Source organism: Physella acuta, unplaced genomic scaffold (assembly GCF_028476545.2).
Source record: "Physella acuta isolate Inbredline_101_S28 unplaced genomic scaffold, ASM2847654v3 ptg000817l, whole genome shotgun sequence".
Taxonomy (NCBI): Eukaryota; Metazoa; Mollusca; class Gastropoda; family Physidae; genus Physella; species Physella acuta.
In genome coordinates, this window is record NW_026732335.1 from 2,100 (window position 1) to 23,450 (window position 21,351).

General features: G+C 34.9%; 1 protein-coding gene across 1 annotated transcript in view; it reads right to left on the reverse strand.

Annotated features, from left to right (window-relative positions):
- Window positions 1-558: 558 nt before the first annotated feature.
- The window catches only part of LOC131951621 (uncharacterized), a 56,412-nt gene continuing 35,619 nt past the window's right edge, over window positions 559-21,351 (reverse strand). Inside the window, exons 3-8 of the mRNA XM_059313954.1 lie at window positions 10,902-10,980; window positions 9,744-9,845; window positions 8,161-8,315; window positions 6,922-6,939; window positions 2,173-2,363; window positions 559-704 (exon numbers count right to left, since the gene is read on the reverse strand). Coding sequence (XP_059169937.1) covers window positions 2,232-2,363; window positions 6,922-6,939; window positions 8,161-8,315; window positions 9,744-9,845; window positions 10,902-10,965 — 471 coding nt within the window. The 5' untranslated portion in view covers window positions 10,966-10,980 and the 3' untranslated portion in view covers window positions 559-704; window positions 2,173-2,231. The remainder of the gene's footprint in view (window positions 705-2,172; window positions 2,364-6,921; window positions 6,940-8,160; window positions 8,316-9,743; window positions 9,846-10,901; window positions 10,981-21,351) is intronic.

Genomic DNA, 21,351 nt, shown 5'->3' on the forward strand with positions numbered 1-21,351 from the left:
TACACCACTGCTTATAAGAATGTGTATATTAGAAAGGCCGATCTATTTCACCACTGCTGATAAGAATGTGTATATTAGAAAGTCCGATATATTTCACCACTTCTGATAAGAATGTGTATATTAGAAAGGCCGATATATTTCACCACTTCTGATAAGAATGTGTATATTAGAAAGGCCGATATATTTCACCACTTCTGATAAGAATGTGTATATTAGAAAGGCCGATCTATTTCACCACTGCTGATAAGAATGTGTATATTAGAAAGGCCGATATATTTCACCACTTCTGATAAGAATGTGTATATTAGAAAGGCCGATATATTTCACCACTTCTGATAAGAATGTGTATATTAGAAAGGTCGATATATTTCACCACTTCTGATAAGAATGTGTATGTTAGAAAGGCCCAACTATCACACCACTGCTTACAATAACGTCATAAATTAGAGCGTGCTATTGACGAGTGACGAGGGTAGTTTCGAGGACTAGTCCACAACAAAAATATCGAACACGTTTTCTTCCAATCAGTCCTTACGTTTGACGTTCAAGACATCGATGCTGACATGCGTGGTGCCGGTCATCTGTGGCGAGCCCAGGTCGGTAGCCAGTACCACCAGGTCCAGATTGGAGATGGTGACGTCATCGACGACGTGGACAAGCTTTAGGCTGCCGTCTGGTTCCACAGACACGTATTTGTTGGCAACCTGGAAACATAACAACACATAATGAGAGTATTGTGAGATTGTCTTAACTGACTGTATAATTATATAGCCTGTGTATAGGCCTTCATAAACATAACAAAACATAATGACAGCGTGGTGAGATTGTCTTTACATAGCTTACAATGTATATATAGCTTGTGTAAATGCCTCCATAAACATAACAAAACATAAAGACAGCATGGTGAGAATGTCTTGACCAGTGTTTCAGTGACTTTTTTCTCCGGAGGAGCACATGAAATTTTCGTGGGGGGGGGGGGGGGGGGGGTGGGGGGACAAAAAATTGAAAGATGCCTGGAAGAAACTCTGGTCTTGACATAGCTTAAACTGTATATATAGCTTGTGTATAGGCCTGCCTAAATATTGGTTCCTTATGGCAAAGCCACACCTCCTTAAAATCCAATTTAAATGGGGGGAGGGGATATTTTTTGTTAAAAAAAAATATTAAGAAAATATAACGAAAAGCATTAACCTGCAAATTATTTTAACCTTTGCTTAATTTAATTCTCATTCACCTTTTTCAATTTTACCTAAAATGTAATTTTAAAAAAAATAGCGCGAGCCCCGACGTATTTTTAACATAAAAATTGAAAAGTTTAGAGAAAAAAAGATCTAATGTACACTATGACATAATGTTTAAAAACAAGTTCGAGTGCTACGCTTGTCGAAGCCCCCCCCCTCACCCCCTCCCCACTTTCAGCCCTCCTCCCTCCCATGAACGGAAGGTTCCCGTGTGTCAATAGTTCAAATGTATTCCTCCGTCTGTGTTGAAGATGTGGACACAAGAGGAGGGGAGATAACACTCCCATATTAATTTGCTTAGACTTGCGACAGGCTGCAAATTGCGCACCTTTAAAGGTTAGCGTTAGTGTGTAGACGGAGAGAGCCAGAAACTTTTGGACCCCAGTTATTTCCGGGGGCGGTAGGGCAATGTTATTAGTGACACTGTATATACACATACCACATACGATTACCTATACCCAAAGACATACCCATACATATATATATATATATATATATATATATATATATATATATATATATATATATATATATATGTATATATATATGTGTGTGTGTGTGTTGTGTGTGCAGAGTTTCTTACCCCCCCCCCCCCCCTCGAACGAAATGAAATTTTTATAATTTATATAGAAAAATAGAAAATATATACTTTTAACAGTGTCCGCCCCCCCCCTCCCCCGAAGAAAGTCTACCGCCCCTACCCCCCCCCCCCCCCCCCCCCCCGAAAATTTCAAGTGCCCCTCGGAGAAAAAAGTCTGAAGAAACACTGTGTGTGTGTGTGTGTTTGTGTGTGTGTGTAAAAAGCACTAATGCAATTCGCCTGCAAATATGCTTCCTGACATAAATAAATACAATAAATTATTCTGGTCCTCGATATTCTATTTACATAATTATTCCCAGCGTGTCGTGGATTAGTACAAGCAGAACAAACCTGATTTTCTGCCGCGTAAATTTTAAACTCTCTGTTGTAGTCCTTTGTCATCCGGGTCACTAGCGGCTACCACACCCGATCTTGTCTCCCACACCGTAGCGGTACACAGGGAACATGTACTGTGTGAGGTTGAACTGTGGGGGGTAGACGTTTTTCTCTGACACCCGAATGCTCGCTTGTCTATAATCCGCCTGGTGAGGATAAGAAACATTGATGACATTTTTTAATGCTTGAAATCGAAAAAAATCGATTGAGAAGTTAATTTTTTCTATGATTAACAGTAAAAACATAAGTAAATTTCAGTTTATTTTTTGGCAATATTAGTATACAAATAATATGAAAATCGATCAATTCAGACGTAATTAGAAAACCATTATTTTCACCGCTAAGCTGCATGCAAAAATAAGTTAATAAAAAAAAACTAAACTGATAATTATATATTTTTTGTTATATTTTTTCCTGGATTTAACATGTCAGACTAAAACATTACTTCCTTTATATCAAGTCGTAAACAGAGTTACAATATAATTAGACACGAATAAAATCTCGAGTAAGAAAATGGACAATATCAATCAGGCTTGAAGTGTCTATTGTGCCAACATGTACACATTAAAAAAAATGCCTCTCGTTTAGAATGTTTGTACCGGTAAATAAATCCGGTCGTTTTTTAAACATCCACATAGGTTCTGTTGTTCTCTTGATTAAACCTATGATCGTTTGGTTTTTCCAGAACAAATTATAATAAAATATATTAAATCAAATAAAAATGTAAATAATAACTTTGTAGAAAAAGAAAGGTAAATTTAAATTTAAAAAAAAGTTATTACAAATTGCTCTAGTGTAAGTGCAAAAAGTAAATAAAATTTTAAGATACGGAGGGAAAAGTAAGTTATTTCTGTGATATTTATTTTTCGCTTCACTGTAAAGGTATTTTAAAAAAATAAACAACATTTCAGACAATACATATACACACAAACGATCAAAGACAACAATGAAAGTAAAAAAAAAAGTAAGTAAAAAGTATACGACAACTTTTAAAGAAATGATGGCTCCCACCCTTTCTCCACTTCTCCTAACTAGATCTCATTAACATTTCTCTATTTTGGCGCCCCTCTCAAAATATGTTAAGTTATTGAAAGAGTCTCACGGGGCGGACAACCCCCACTCCCCTTAGTTACGCCATTCGACTACTTGTCTACCATATTCTCAGCGTTAATAAAACACCACTGTGTAGCTAAGTCACTCTGCTGTTGCCTATCAAGTGGGTGAAACATTCCAGGATTTATAACTGAATGCGTTTATTGGATAAATATCAGCAAGATAAATTCCTATAATACAAAGCTTTCTGATGTTACTTTTCAGGATAGCCCCTCCCCCCCCCCCCCGACCCCTCTTTACATACACACCACTTCTCATGAATATGTAAGTAATAATTAAAGCCGCAGGGATTTTTTATCAGTGGTTTTTTTCAGACTTTTTTTCTCCGGCTGAGGGGGGAGGGGGGTTACTTGAAACTTTCTGGCAACATTTTTTGGAGGTGGGGGGGGGGGGAGGCGGAAATTAAAGTATATATACTTCAATACAAATTCTATTTCGTTCGGGAGTGGGGAGGGAGGGGGGTTAACGTGACTCAGGAGTGGGGGGGGGGGGGGGCATTGCCATGGTTGAAAGAAACACTGGTTTGTATTATTAATTATTGCAGCAAGAATGTGTGGATAACTTTAGAGAAGGCAGTGAAAATATGTTTACAAAAAAAAAACAAAAAAAAAAAAACAAACATCTAAACAAAACAATACTTTTACAATACTAAATTATGTTAGTCTTAAGAAAAAAAATGTCAAATTTGTTTTATTATACAAGAAAGCAACGAGAAAAATGTATAAGTAGATTGGTGTACAAATAATAAGAGAGGAAAATAGATGTTAGTAACGTTTTACAAACAATATATTTCTTGAGAATGAAAAAGTGCTTCAATTCACTGTCTTCATCAGCGTGCATTAGCCAAGACATATACGAACATTTTTACAACTTAGTAATTCTTTGAGAACGCTACAATCGATTAATTTACAAATTAATTGGTTTTAAATTTCGTTTAATAGATAAATGCGAATCTAATACCTTAATTATCCATCTAATGCCAATTAAGACATTGGGTCAAAATCCATTGTTTTAAATTTATATTCGTAATTTAATTTCGTTCTTAGAACGCTCTGAAGAATTTTCAGTTTCGTAATGATTCAAAGGTAGCGATACTAGAAGTAAAATATCAACGAATCGTACTGTAGAAACAAAAGAGAAATCGTCATCATCATCATCTTTTTATCTATAGTCAACAACTTTGTTTCACTAAATTTAGTCAGCTACCCAGTGGCGTAGCGAGGTCGGGTGTCACCCGGTGCGGCACTTATTGGTGTCACCCCTCAGAGGCGTAGTAACCCTTCCCAGGGACAAACTTTCAAATTTTCGATTTGCAACCCCCCTTCCCCCTTCAAACTTTCGATTTGCAACCCCCCCCCCCCCCTCAAACTTTCGATTTGCACCCCCACTCAAGTTTTTCTCTATATATTTTGCTATTTTTTGCCTTGGTGTCACCCCCCCTAAATGGTGTGACCCGGTGCGGTCCGCACCCCCCGCCCCCCCCCCCTTTCTCGCTACGCCTCTGCAGCTACCCACCAGGGACGTCTAACAGACTCGAGCCCCGATAATCCGGACACGTGACTTACGGATTAGCAGACGTAATCTCCACCACTCCATCACGTATATCCCTTTTAGCTGTGTACTTTTACTATATCAATGCGACTTACTATGAACAATCGTTTCCTAAAATAATCACGAAGCCATTTATCGATTTGCAGCTAAGAACTAAAATGCAATTCATGGTTTATCTGAATATAATTGATTTGAGCCAAAAATAATCAATCATAAATGACGATTACTATCGGATAAAGGTAATCAATAGTTCAATAATTATAGATCGAATAGTTCATCTGAAAGCGTTAAGATCGAACCTAAGTGCAGTTAGAAGCGTGTCGTTATGCCATACGATACAATTTCTGGGGTTTTCATATTTTAACATTTGCAGCGACATTTTATAATTCGGGAAATTAAAAAAAAAATTTTGTAAAATGTAAAGAATTTAGTTTGTAAAACATTATTTAGAACTTAAAAAATAAAACTGTCTACTGAAATACTCATTTCATTTTTGACACACCCAACAAGCTACTAGTCGACCTTGTATGAAAATATGCCCCAAAGCCAATTTACTTCAAAAATAACATTATCACTTTCAAGAATTTACTTTTGCATTATTTTCGATAGAAGAACTGTTCCTATTTTTTATTGACTTGAATCGACGCTCTTGGGCGGGTATTTTAAAAATCATTCAACTGTTTCATAAGTCTTTAAATAAATTAAATAAGCATAAAATCTACAGAAATATTATGAGTAATCTATTTTTGTACTCTAAATAGGCCTATAATAATTAAACTGATACATATTAATTAATTTTAGTCAATCTTTTGAGTGGAAGGATGTGGTGAGTAGGCTACTATCAAAATAAAAACCTTCGTTTAAAAATATATCAAATTTAGCTCGTGATTTCTTAATTTGGAGATAAGGCATTTGAAAGAAACAACCTTAAACAACAAAACGTTTATTTATTTCCGAGTGCAGAGGCGTAGCGACCCTTCCCGGGGACAAACTTTCGATTTGCACCCCCTCCCTCAAACTTTCGATTTGCACCCCCCTCGAACTTTTCATTTGCACCCCCCACCTCAAACTTTCAATTTGGCGCCCCCCTAAGGTGGGCGCCCGGGGACATATGTCCCCCCCCCCCCCACCCCCACCCCCCTCTCGCTACGCCTCTGTCCGAGTGCATACTTGTTGTTAATCTCAGTCAAAGTTAAAGACATTGAACTTGTTGTTGCTATGGACAACACACAATCATATCAACGTATAAGAAATTGTGTATGGTGTTAGTTTTGATTTTCGTGAAAAAAATATTTTGTATGTAAAATAATGTTTCATACAAAACACAAAGCAAAACCAAGTAACAACAGAAGTAAAACATAGTTATGGAAAAAAAGTACACAATACACAATTGAATATAATGTAAAACCAAACATTGAGCTATTGTGATAAAAATATTGAATAAATCGAATTGTTAATTGTTAAAATAAATGAGAAGCCAAAGTTAGATTCAATATTATAAAATTGGGATTTTATTTTTGGAATGAAAAATGTTTTTAAAAATATTAAAAAAGCCAAGCAAATGGGTAATAAATATTTGAATGTTATTAAACGCCACTGGTTAAGGGATAAATTCTCCATTAAGAGAAGTAATAAAATGGATTTAGTGTTTAATTATAAAGAATAATTATGGACATGCGAATACAATAATTATTAGGCAATTTCGGGTAGAGGGGAGGCTATTCACGGACTTTTTATCAATAAAGAGAATACTATTTTAAAGTATTTTATTGCCCGCGTTTTTTCCGTTATTTAGTGCCAAAATACCATTGCCTTTGACAAACACATTGATTTCTAAACTAGCATTCACCCTAAGCTTAGCTCGTTAAAGTCTTAACCTTATGGATGCTTTTCATGCTTTATAATGGCCGTTCATAGCACAGCAAACGGCATCCTGGCACCTCATAACGGAAAAGATAACCGTTTATAAGTGAGAAGTCGAGTTAGAGATTAGCATGCGGGTTAAAGCTAGCGTTACACACGGTCAAAGCTTATGCTTACATATTTGTCGGGGTATTCCTGAAAATCAAAACGTTAAGTTTTCTTTTCAAATGAGGCTGTTTTCAACTTAAAGATTTATAATTTATAGAAAATAAAAACGTTAATTTTTTCTACAATAAATAAAGTTGTTTTTCAACTAAAGATTGATAAAAAAAAATGTTTTAAAAAGTTAATTCTTCTTTTCAAATAAAGTCGTACTAGACTAAATAATTTCTAGATTTTTTTTTTGAAAAGTAAGAACAATGAATGTTTTCATTACTTGAAGCGCTTTAATTTAAAATTAAAAATAAATCATGAAACAAGTTAAATTTAAAACAAGGACACACAAAGAAGAATTAAATGCATTAGTAATTAGAATTGCTTTCTTTCAACAAGATGTATGTTATCTATTAAACATGGTGCAATATCGCTTTAGAATCAATTGTAATATTGTGCAAAAAGTACGACCACTTCTATCAAGTCAACCTTAATCTAGTTTTCAACTAGCAGATATATGTTTTAGTCCAGCAATGTGTGCAACTCTGTCTATTTTACTACCCAGACTACAGTTAGTGCAACAATTATTAGTTACACAAACACCGTCTGCACTAGCCCATCATTAATTAGCCACACAAACAACGTTTTAATTACCCCAATCATAATTAACTACACAGACACCGTCCAAATTACCCCAATCATAATTAGTTACCCAGGCACCGTCCAAATTAGTCCAATCATAATTAGTTACCTTAGTTACCCAGACACCGTCCAAATTAATCCAATCATAATTACCCACACAAACACCGTCTTAATCGCAACAATCATAATTAGCTACACAAACACCGTCTTAATTGCACCAATCATAATTAGCCACACAAACACCGTCCAAATTACCCCAATCATAATTAGTTACCCATACACCGTCTAAATTACCCCAATCATAAGTAGCTACACAAACACCGTATAAATTACCTCAATCATAATTAGCTACCCAGACACAGTCCAAATTACCCCAATCATAATTAGCTACACAAACACCGTCCAAATTACCCCAATCATAATTAGTTACCCAGACACCGTATAAATTACCTGAATCATAATTAGTTACCTGAGTTACCCAGACACCGCACAAATTACCCCAATCACTTTTAGCTACACAAACACCCTCTACGCTATCCTCTACCCATCCACTAAGACAAAACACCGTCTACTCTAGCCTCTACCCATCCACTAAGACAAAACACATCCTCTATCACTCACCTGGTCCTTGTTGACGATAGCGAAGATGAAGAACGAGAACTCCCTCCCAACGTTAAAGTCTATCGTCTCCTTTGTAAACAAAGTCCCATTGCTATCAATCCTGAAAAATTTGGCATCGCTCTTTGCATCCAGCACAAATTTGGTGATCGGTAGACCTAAAGACAAAAATAACCAGTATTATTTTTTTCATAACATGTATGTTTAAAAAGTACATTTTTTAAAAGAAAAGTCGACCGTTCGGGATGAGAAAATAGGGTTCATGTGTTTTCTTAGTATTAGCAAATGAAGGAATTGTGGAGTTAGGCCCAAAGGGCTTGACCCTCACAAATTCGAAGTAACTTCCCATCACTGCTGGGTGGGCTCAAGAGATGTTCTTACTGACTAGAGCTGGGGAATCGAACTCGAGGTTTAGGGGTAAGATGGCAAGTGCTCTACCACTGGACCACACCGACCCATGAAATGAAAGATGTTGTGTGTGTATGATATCGCCTTTCTGCTCTTCGTTGGATGTCTAGAACTGTGGTCGGCAATATGCGACGCCACTGTCGTATGCTGTTCTAATCTCGTATGCTGCACTAATGTCGTATGCGGTACTAATGTCGTATGCGGTTCTAATGTCGTATGCGGCACTAATGTCGTATGCGGCACTAATGTCGTATGCGGCATTAATGTCGTATACGGTTGTTTGTATAAATTTAATCAGGTCACTGATACACAAAATGCGACACTCTGTATGACGAAATGCCGCTTTTCTAATGTTCAATGTCAAAATCGTTGAAAAACTGCACGTTCGTAATTTGTTTTGCCTTGGTTTACTCTGTACTAAAGCTAAAAACTTAGCTTCTGGGGAGAATTTGAAACGTTCTCAATACTAAGTACACTTCATTTTTATTTAATTAAAAACTCTATTCAATATATATATATATATATATATATATATATATATATATATATATATATATATATATATATATATATATATATATATATATATATATATATATATATATATATGTATATATATATATATATATATATATATATATATATATATATATATATATATATATATAATTTATTTATATACATATATACATACATACATATATACATTATATATATATATATATATATATATATATATAGATATATATATATATATAATTTATTTATATACATATATACATACATATATATATACATATATACATATATATATATATATATATATATATATATATATATATATATATATATATATATATATATATATATATATATAATTTATTTATATACATATATACATACATATATATATACATATATACATATATACATATATATATATATATATAAATAAATTATATATATATATATATATATATATATATATATATATATATATATATATATATATATATATATATATATATGTATATATATATTTATTCATTTATTTATTTATGCTATAAACGTGTGTTCGTCCCGCTCTTCTACAAATTAAAAGCTAGAACTGCCTACGATGGAGCTATGCCTCCATCTTTGAGTGATGTTTACCGTAACTTTAGCACCAAAGCACCTACCTGTGGCATTGTCCGTTGCCGTGACCTGCAAGACGGGCACATCTTTGGGAGCCCCGGCATAAATCCTGGCCGGGTAGGGGTTAACGGTAAACTCAGAGATGACTGGAGAAACAAAATGTAAACATTTTCACGGTAAACTCAGAGATGACTGCAGAAACAAAATGTTAACATTTTAACGGTAAACTCAGAGATGACTGGAGAAACAAAATGTAAACATTTTAACGGTAAACTCAGAGATGACTGGAGAAACAAAATGTAAACATTTTCACACGGCTAGCACACAAGTGTTAATCAGCATCGTCAGCAGTTTTAGATTTTAAATCCACAACCAGTTTATTTTTATAGTTTTTAAAAATTTCGCTGTTTATTTATAAGCCTAAGTCAATAGCTGGATGTGATATATAGTTTATAACCCAAGTCAGTAGCTGAATGTGCTACTAAACTTGTAAACTACATCTCATACTTGAATGTAATACTAAGTTTATAAACTACACGACACATCTGAATATGATACTAAGTTTATAAACTACAACTAACATCTAAATGTGATACTAAGTTTATAAACTACAACTAACATCCAAATGTGATACTAAGTTAATAAACTACATCTCGCGTCTGAATGTGATACTAATTTTATAAACTACATCTCACATCTGAATGTGATACTAACTTTATAAACTACATCTCACATCTTAATGTGATACTAAGTTTGTAGAATACAGCTGACATCTGAATGTGATACTAAGTTTATAAACCACATCATACACGTGAATGTGATACTAAGTTTATAAACTACACCTCACACGTGAATGTGATACTAAGTTTATAAACTACATCTCACATCTGAATGTGATACTAAGTTTATAAACTACATCTCACATCTTAATGTGATACTAAGTTTGTAGAATACAGCTGACATCTGAATGTGATACTAAGTTTATAAACCACATCATACACGTGAATGTGATACTAAGTTTATAAATTACACCTCACACGTGAATGTGATTCTAAGTTTATAAACCATAACTAACATCTAAATGTGATACTAAGTTTATAACCTACATCTCACACCTGAATGTGATACTAAGTTTATAAACCACATCTTACATCTGACTGTGATACAACGTTTAAAGACAACCAAAATATCACCCTACTCACCTAGAGGTATAGATGACCATATAAGGTAAATAATCCAAGACTTCGTCTCACCCAGGCAACCCATTCTTTAACATTTGACCTGAAAAACACACACAACACAAACATCAGTAACTCACGAGATAACTAAATTCAGTCTCCAAATTGCAGTTCTGGCTACAACAACATTTTAAATAAGGTAGAACAAGGGCATACGTAAATAGTTTGTGGGAAAAGGGGTGGGGGAGGAGCTAGGAGAGTTCTAGAACGTTTTGTAGTTCGTAAATTATGTTTGTCTTTTTGTTTAGTCTTGTCTTATATTTGAAAAGCAAGGGGGGGGGGGGGAGGTGAGAATCGGCGTATTTTTGAATGGGTAACTGTGGCTAATGTTTTAGGTAACATGTTTCATAACAAAGGATAGTGTAAATATAACATTTACGTACATGCAGTTTGTACAGTTTAAAATGTCGCACTTAGAATAAAACTTAAAATAAGGTTTCATAGAAAAATTTGAAAATTATTCAAAAGTTGCTTTTATTAAAAATGGTAGCCAAACTCTGATCAAATTGTAAGCGACGGTCAAGCTAATCGTCTATACTAGTACGCCACGATGCCATTTTAGACCTGTATGAAGCGTGTAATGTGATATGGGCTTATATGGCGTGGAGCGTTATACATCGTGTGTAATTCATCGGAAAACTGATCTATAGCATTACACTAAAACTCTAAAAAGTGGTAAGGCATTACATTAAAACTCTAAAAATGTGTATGACATTACACTAAAATTTTAAAAAGGTGTATGACATTATAATAAAACTCTAAAAAGGTGTATGACATTACACTAAAACTCTAAAGAAGCCATGAGATTATATTAAAATTTTTAAGTGCTTTATGACATTATACTAAAACTCGAAGGTTTAAGACAGGGGTCTCCAAACTTTTCAGTCCGGGGGCCGCATTAACTATCAAATTTCAGTTTGGGCCGTAGTTTGGAGACCCCTGGTTTAAGACACCTCTTTAGATACAATATAGAAATAAACCCACCTAATTAAATCTTAAGTAAAAAACAACAAGACTATTTACACAAGTTTTTTGATCACCATGTTTAGCCTAATCTCCAAACATGTGTCTGGGTCAGCGAGAATTTGGACTAAAGTCTGACCACAAGGGAGCAGACACTTCTTTACATTATATTTCAACAAAGAGAATGAGACAGACAATAAACTACTCAACATTGCAAGAGAACGTCCGGAATAAATCCCCACACTATTGTCTATGACGGTACCGTCGTGGTCGGCGGGTAGAACGCACGACTGTTAAGCTAAAAGACTCGGGTTCAGATCCCGGGTTCGAGTACGTAGAGCGTACTTAAGTACATCCAGCTCTGACGGGTACCTGATTCACATTAGATCAATTAGACAGCTGGACATATAACTGACAATATAATCCTTTCGTATACCGAAGTCACAGAAATAGGTGAACGCTACTTCACCTGGTCCGAAGGGGCATCTTTATTATGGCCTTTTACAATATCTCCATTTTAATGAATTACTGAAGGGATGAATTCTGTATGAAAGAAAAACTATATAGAAACTGAGGTTGCTATAATACGTTTTTAGTCTCAAAAATTACTAAACACAACAGATGATGTTTCAGAACAAGGGATAGTAGTAAATATTGCAATCAAAACAACCACAAAACAATATTTTCATCGACCAAATCGAAATAACCCACAAATAACAAAACAAAACACTTTTAAACTGTAAAATTGTGCAAACGTGTCTTGAAAACCCAAATCCGTATCCTCTAAATCCTATAGAAAAACTCACAACATAAAACCCGTTACTAATCCTATAGACTAGCTTACATCAAGCCCGTATCCTATGAATCCTATAGAAAAAAACAACATAAAACCCGTTACGAATCCCATAGACAAGCTCGCAACATCAAACCCGTATCCTACGAATCCTATAGACTATCTCACAACATCAAACCCGTATCCTACGAATCCTATATACAAGCTCACATCAAACCCGTATCCTACGAACCCTATAGACTAGCTCACAACATCAAACCCGTATCCTATGAATCCTATAGACTATCTCACAACATCAAACCCGTTTCCTACGAATCCTATATACAAGCTCACATCAAACCCGTATCCTACGAACCCTATAGACTAGCTCACAACATCAAACCCGTATCCTATGAATCCTATGGAAAAACTCACAACATCAAACCTGTATCCCCTGAACCCTATAGACAAGCGCGCACCATCAACAACAACGTTGTGTATCCTGCTCGTCTGGTCCGTGACATCAGTGCAGAAAACTTTTAATTAAAACTGGCCCGTCATCCCACCTGTCTGGTACCGGTGTTTTAAACGGCAGGATGGAACCAAGGTGGGGGCAGGTGGGAGACATAGAGTGCATGGATTTTTTTTTATTTTTTTTTATATTTTTTTTGCACATACCGTAAAATTTATCACGATTTATGTAGCAAAAAAAAAAACTAGTAAGATATGTTTTGAATGTAATGCTTATTTTTAAAACACCGGGCTATTAATATCGGTTAGGAAATGAAACTAATTTCTTCACATACCCGGCGTATCATAAACACGGCAAGTGATCTGTTTTTGCATCAACCCCCATACCACTTAGACCAGAGGATCGCGACTCGCCTTCAATAGATGATGTAACGCCGCGTTTCTTTCATAATCTTCGCGTCTATACCCCGACCTTCGTCTGGTATCCAGAAGTTTATTTTATGTTTAGATAAGTTTTCTTTAACCGCGGCGACGATGGGCTGAAGTGGGGGTGTTTGAGCGATCTCAATATGGGAGGTTTATTTTTAGATCAGACACAAGAAATCACGTGACTGAAATAGATGTTTATTTTTTTAACTGTTTTAATGTAATCGGTCAAATCGAAGGGTCAGCAGTTTAGTAGGGTTGTGTATATCTACATCTCTGAGACCTTCGACCTTATTAGGCATCTGCGAGTTCAATTAATTTCAATCGCATTTTGATAATCATGCTATCCATATTATATATATATATATATATATATATATATATATATATATATATATATATATATATATATATATATATATATATATATATATATATATATATATATATATATATTGGGCACAATATTGTAAAATATCCGAGGCCAAAATATTTCAATAGAAACATAACAAAGCGTCACATTTTAAACACCCCCTACCCCCGTCTTTCAGGTACAGGTACTGTCACAAATGTCCGGAAGAAACTTGTTGAAGTTTAGACTTACTCTAAAGACACTCACCCTGAATTTGAAGATGAAAAGAACTCACTTGTGTTAACCAAAACCAAAAATTAACTAACACCAAACACCCGAAGTAGGAAGGTGCCTCAAACAAGTTTAAAACTTAACGTAATTTGATTGTACACAGCTGCGATAATTAACAACAACACAATCACTTCATTCATCACACGTGAGAAACTCTGCTCCCTCAAACAAAAGGAAAATTAACTCCATTAATTCTTTTTTTTTTTTCTAGGTTTGTACCCCTTCCCACAACACTCTTCTCATTAAACTTGTTCGAGTAAAGCACTGACCTTATTACTCGACGGAATTATCGATAATTGGTGTCTGCCGCCGAGAAAAGTTAATTACACCAAACCTTTACGTGTGGGACTACTGCGACATAGCTACGAGAGAAAAAAATAAAACTCGTGCATGTACACATGGATAAATTAACCCACCAGATCGGCAGTCCAATTAATTCGATACCCACACACTCACCCTCGTTAATCGTAACGACGGGTTGTGCGCCCCTGAAATAGGCGAGCTAAAAATAGGTGCTAGCGTTGGATTGGATAGAGTACAAACCTTACAGGAGCCAAGATATTCCTGGATCGTCTTTACCCGAGGTTTAAGATTAACGTTTGGATTTTATAATTCTACCTTAAAGTACAAATCTGTATTAAATTAGAGCTAGCAATGTTCATATCGTCTATGTCCAAGGCTTCTAGTGAGGTGTTGCATATCTACCCTTCACCCTACCCATGTTATATTAGTACCGTCGTATATGTAGCCGTACTTCACGATTTGAGAATCATCAATGTGAGCCTATGTTACCAGTTATGGCCGCAGTCAAACACTTCGAGTCATTAGCTCAACATGCATGCTGGGAATGGTAAACGCTGTAATATTTAACCATTTTTTTCACACGTGTAACAACATGTTAATGAAGTCCACCACTAAGCTGACTTAATACATGACCTTACTCGTATGACAAACAAATAAAAATATTGCGCTTAAAATAAAATATAAGATTTGAATTAGAAAATGTGGCCTGGCTAAAAAAAAATTACAATGAAATGTTTTTAACTTAGCTAATGGTAGAGTGTAGACGCGACATCAACGACGATAAAACAAATACAGTTATACTTGTAAAATAAAACAAGTGTAGTTATACTTGTAAAATAAAACAAGTAGAGTTATACTTGTAAAGATAAAACAAGTATATTATATCTTTTCAAGTATAACTATACCTGTTTTATTTGTAGTTATTTGTAGTTATACTTGTAAAGGTAAAACAAGTTTAGTCATACTTGTATAGGTAAAACAAGTGTAGTTATACTTGTAAAGCAAGTACTTTTTATACATATTATAGTCTAGACATCTCTTCTTTTCTTTAGTTCTGCAAGGTAGCAGTTGTTTGATTTTAGAGTTGAAGCAACGTTGCTTTTGATGATTTTATTATATATATATATATATATATATATATATATATATATATATATATATATATATATATATATATATATATATATATATATATATATATATATATATATATATATATTTGCCCACACAGGATTTTGCAATCAAAGTAATTCGTTTAAGCATATGGGATTAATTTTTTATTTGTTTTGCCTTCACATTGATTAAATACAAATAATTTTTGTTTTATGTTTACATCAACGTGAGGTAGGTCGACACAAACAAGCAATTAAAAAAAACGTTACTTAAAATAAAAATGGTTCACATGATTTTAAGTGAAAACGATTTAATGAAATTGAAAACGCGAGTAAAATATCGTGTTTCAAATTTCGAACACATGAAAAGTGTTTTGTGTTAATGAAGCAATTTATTGAAATGCGACACAATTGCCGCACACGTGGGTAACACGTCAACTTCCGGAGGAGTAGTGGAGCTCTTTTTTGTGTGTTTGTAAGCATAGGATACATAAATAGGTGGGGCTAATGACAGCGGAAATAATACAGTAGGCATGCGCATTGAAAATTGAAGTGAAACTGAATGGTGGGTTGAGAGGGGTGGGGTGCAAATAAAGAAATAATCAATTGAATATGAATGATGTGTATGTCATGTGGGGGGTGGGTATGTGAAAAGAATGTCATCTTGTACTTATTGAATAAAGGCACAAAAATATGGTGTGTGTGATGGAGGGGGTAAGGGCCTTTTGAATTAGTAGGAATTCGTGTTAAATGTGCTTGTTTTCCTATCGGATATGCATGTCATGTAGTCATTAATTTCAGTTGCTGATAACAAATCGCCATCCCATCATTAGAACTTCATTCGAAATGAGTCGTTTGTCAAGCAGAGGCGTGGCCAAGGGTGGGGTGGGGGGAGGGGGCGGGGCTTAGGGTCTGGGGCGCCAACAATAGGGGGCGCTAGACAGGGTAGGAAAAGTTATTTTAAAAAACACTTCATTCTAAGCAACATTACTGATTGATCCACAATTGAGGTTACGAAACTAGACTGCCAGCTGGCTTTTATGGAATTATTACCTGTTTTCTAAATGTATGACAAAAATGGAAAGCGACTGGTAAAAAAGCTACCCGACTGTTCCAATTTAAGGGGGGTTGGGGGTGGGGGGGGGGGGGGGGGGTGGAGCGTGACGACCAGTGTTTCCTCCAGACTTTTTTCTCCGGCGTGGGGGGCTGAATAAATTTTCCGGGGGTGGGGGGGGACGGACACTGATAAAAGTATATATTTTCTATATAAATTCCATTTCGCTCGGGGGGGGGGGGGGAGGAGTGCCTGAAATAAATTGTGGTGACGACGGACTTTTTCAACAACGTGAAACTATATATTAATGGGGAGGGATGGGGGTACGAAACGAATAGGGTCGCTACGCCTCTGTTGTCAAGCCAATCAAACTTCGTGACCACTTTGTATGAGACGAGTGCCATTAATTCTTCAAAAAAAGGACGATAAAGTCTGAATAAAGATCGGATACGCGCATGCGTATGAACAAATAAAAAATATCGAAAAGTTTGTTTAAAAAAAATTTGAATCTCCTGCCAGTGGAGACCAAAATATACCCTGTGGTTACACTAACACTTGGGTGTATTTGATAACCAGACGATCAATTTTCGGCACGCAAGATGGATATCGACTGTCATCTCCAGTTAACAAGATGGCCGGCCCTAATTGTTTACCCTAGCGACAGTGTTGTTTATGTTCCACCCCTGCAACAAACCAGACACGTGACTGGTTAAGCCAGAAGCGCCAGGACACGTGACTGGTTAAGTCTGACGTAGCAGTTTTATGTCAGACATGTCGGAAACGGCGATGAAGCCGGGATAAGCCTGGCAGCTTCGCGCTGATTGCGTTTCGTTCCTGCACCAACAGCAATTATTACATCATGTTTTCGTTATGATTTTTTTTTACTGCAACGCTAGCACAGGGGTTATAGGACATGGTAATTTGTTATAATGGACAGTCATTTTGTTTTTTTAAAAAGTGAAATCGCGTGACTTTGAAAACCATATCATTGATTGCTATGACTACAGGCTTAATGGGCGGCAGTTCGTTAGTTAAAATAAGGGAGAGAGCCGTCAGCTAGAATCGTTTTTATATATATGTATATACATGAACTATGACATATATAAAAACTATATATATTTATGTATATATATATATATATATATATATATATATATATATATATATATATATATATATATATATATATATATATATATATATATATGTTTATGTATAATTACATTTAAATATATATATATATATATATATATATATATATATATATATATATATATATATATATATATATATATATATATATATACCAAGATCATTCTACTAACAAACTTTGCCTCTACAGCCTGTACCGTTTTTGAACGCTCCGTTTCTGTCCATTGTTTAGTTTGTTTACTTTCGGTGTTTAGATTTACCCACGAATGTTTGTTTCCTGTGTTTACGGTTTACGGTTCTTAGCTGATACACACCAGGCGGTATAAGGTATCGAGCTCGATACCCCCAGTAGTAATCGATTCTCAGAAGGTATCGTTTTGAAAGAAGCGATTCCTAACGTCCGTACCTTTGATTAAAAGTGCGGGATAAAAACCCGATACTTTAAATATAAAATTTTATGGCATTGATTTCGCATAATAATCTTTCGCATTATCATTAATTGATATTATTATGGGCTAAAACGTTGAAATGCTCCATGTAAACGCTTGATGAGTGGTCAAACAAAACAATAAGGAGAGACAGACACAATTTTTGTCTATATATAAATAAATCTGAATATGTATCTTCTATAAACTAAGCCTCCGAAAATTATATTGTTTGGTTTTAGACGATTCTATTATGGTTGTGATTATTATTCGCCAAGGTTGGTTTTTAGTCCATCTTGTTTATTTCAGTAAGGGTGATTTTTTTATATTTTATCTTTGGATGTTTATTCTCCTGCCTCGGTTTAATTTTATAAACTTCTCGTCCATTGGATCATATCTCGCCACTTAACGATTCACCGTGCAATGCTTTTCATGTTACTAGCGAATTTCTTTTTTTTTTAAATCCATAAAATTGAAATTTTTAGGTTTTTTTGTTTGTATGCGACTGTAATGAGTGGAGAAGACATTCACAAACAAATTGAATTTCATCTGAACGCAATGTGTCTCTACAAACTTTAAAACAAACATATACATCCACCCAATTATGCACACAAAAAACCAAAGCCATGAGGTAAAAACTTAGTTAAGCGCTCTCTCTCTCTTTCTCTTTCTCTCCGTGTGTTTGTGTTTGTGTGTCTGTATAGGGGAGTGTGGAAATAAAATATCGTTTTCGAAAACTTAAACAATTTAATAAAAAATTCAAAGCAAATAATCCTGTTATTGGTCTCATAAGATACACATGGCCCTTTCATCCATGCCCATTTAGCCCAGTAACTTATCCTGCACAGCGTATCGCTCATAAATCCACGCTTTGATCTGTATCCCGAGTCAGACACTGGCCCCAGCCCACCCCACTCAGGGAAAAATTATATGTGGCACCTGACAAACTGGAGACCACAGTCCGGTTTGTTCACGAAGTTGGACTTGTTGTCTGAATCCTCCACCATAATCACAATTAAGAACGAAGAAGAAGAAGAAGAAGGAGAAGAAGAAGAATCTGTATCCCATTTAAAACAAGCAACGGATAAGGAAGGAACAAAAAAAATCATCTCTTTATGCGTAAAATACTTCGCCGGTTAAAACGATTTAGGGGAAAAACCTTAATTAAAATACGCAAAATTATGGCCCTTTGATGTTAAATCTTTATAATGAGGCTAATAAAACCTGGAAGGTGATTGGTATCACAGATAAAGAACGTGCCAAAAATAAAGGCATGACTTGGCACAGCTGGTGATAATAAAAACTCATCTGTCAGGACTGTTCAAAGTTTTTGATTGATTCTTATGTTTACTTAGATATATGCTAATTATAATTTATGTTATACTTCAGAAACCTATGACTGTGTTAGGCAACAGAAAATCAAATCCTTTTACTTTGTTGATTTACTAACACTACTACTCTACCCTCCTACAAATACAAGCTATTACGTAGTACATCAAAAAGCCTACTATTATGTTTTATTTAAACCCTTTCTACTAATCTGTTGTACTGTAAAAACCTATTAACCTGTTATACTACGAATGCCTGCGACCTGTTATACTATAAAAGCCTAATATGTTACGCTACAAAAAAGCTTACCTGCGTCGTCTTTTTAAAAGCCTATTACACACTTATAGGTACTAAAAACCTACTACCCTGTTGCACACAAAAAAAAACTACTAACCTGTAATATTACAAAAGATAGTACCCTGTTATATCACAAAACCACTACTCTCCACTACTCTCCTCTACTCTCCTCTACTCTCCTCTACTCCCCACTCCTCCCCACTCCTCCCCACTACTCTCCACTACTCTCCACTACTCCCCACTACTCTCCACTACTCTCCTCTTCTCTCCTCTACTCTCCTCTACTCCCCACTACTACCCATTACTCTCCACTCCTCTCCACTACTCCAAACACCCACGAAGTTTGCTGCTTATGTTGTACATTGAGACTTGACCTTTCTCCCACAATGAAAGAACACAACATCACGATGAAAATAATTATCCTATTTGGCAACTCTACACAGGATTTCTGTTGTATGTCCAGGTCAAAGTGCACACAGTGCGTCTCACATTTTCTAAGGTCAGTTTACAATAACGATTATAGTAATAACGATGTTAAAAACAATAACACAAATAATAACAATAATAAAAATAAGAATTATAATAATAATAAGAAGAAGAAGAATATTAACTAATAATTATAACAATAAGACAGCTAATAATATTAGCAATAAAAATATCATAAATCAAATATAACAATAGTAGTTTAAAATATATTTCTCAAAATTTTGAATACTATATTTAAATTTGTCGTCATTCTTCATTCCAAAGATAAATAAACCGGGAGTGATCTCCCCTAAACTTTCTCGAATATTCTTATATAAAATAACAGGGGATGGGAACTCGGGCTATAGACATGATTTTTAATCCATTTTAAATACTTAAAGTTTTAAAAATAGAATAAAATCTCGTAGACAAATTAATTGCACACCAAGTGAACGCCGAATAAAAAAGCGCATAATAGTGCGCAATATTATAAGTACTTTTAAAATTTACATTAGTTTTTTGAGAAATCGGAAGTAGCGTAAATTACTACTTCCGGTCAACGGAAATTACTCAAAATTTAATAGAAGGTAGAGAATTAGATCTTTTACTTACATGTGAAATTTCATTTATCTATCTGAAATAGTACTCAAGTTATAGGCTTTTGAAAAATTCAAAGTAGGAAAAGTACCACTTCCGGTTATCGGAAATCGCTCAAAAGTTGATACGGATCTACGATTTTGATAAAATACTTATATATGAAATTTCATCAACCTAGCTGTAACGGTACTCAAGTTATCGTGTTTTCACACGGACAGACAGACAGACACGCAGACAGACACACAGACATACGGACAAGATTGCAAAATTATGTTTTTCCGTATCAGTGAGGTGTAAAACGTCGAGATTTGTAAAAATCTCGATTTTTTTTTTTTGCACGATTACAAGACTTTCTCTATACTTCGTTTATACGAGAAAGTAAAAAAGACAGAAAGAAGGAAAGCA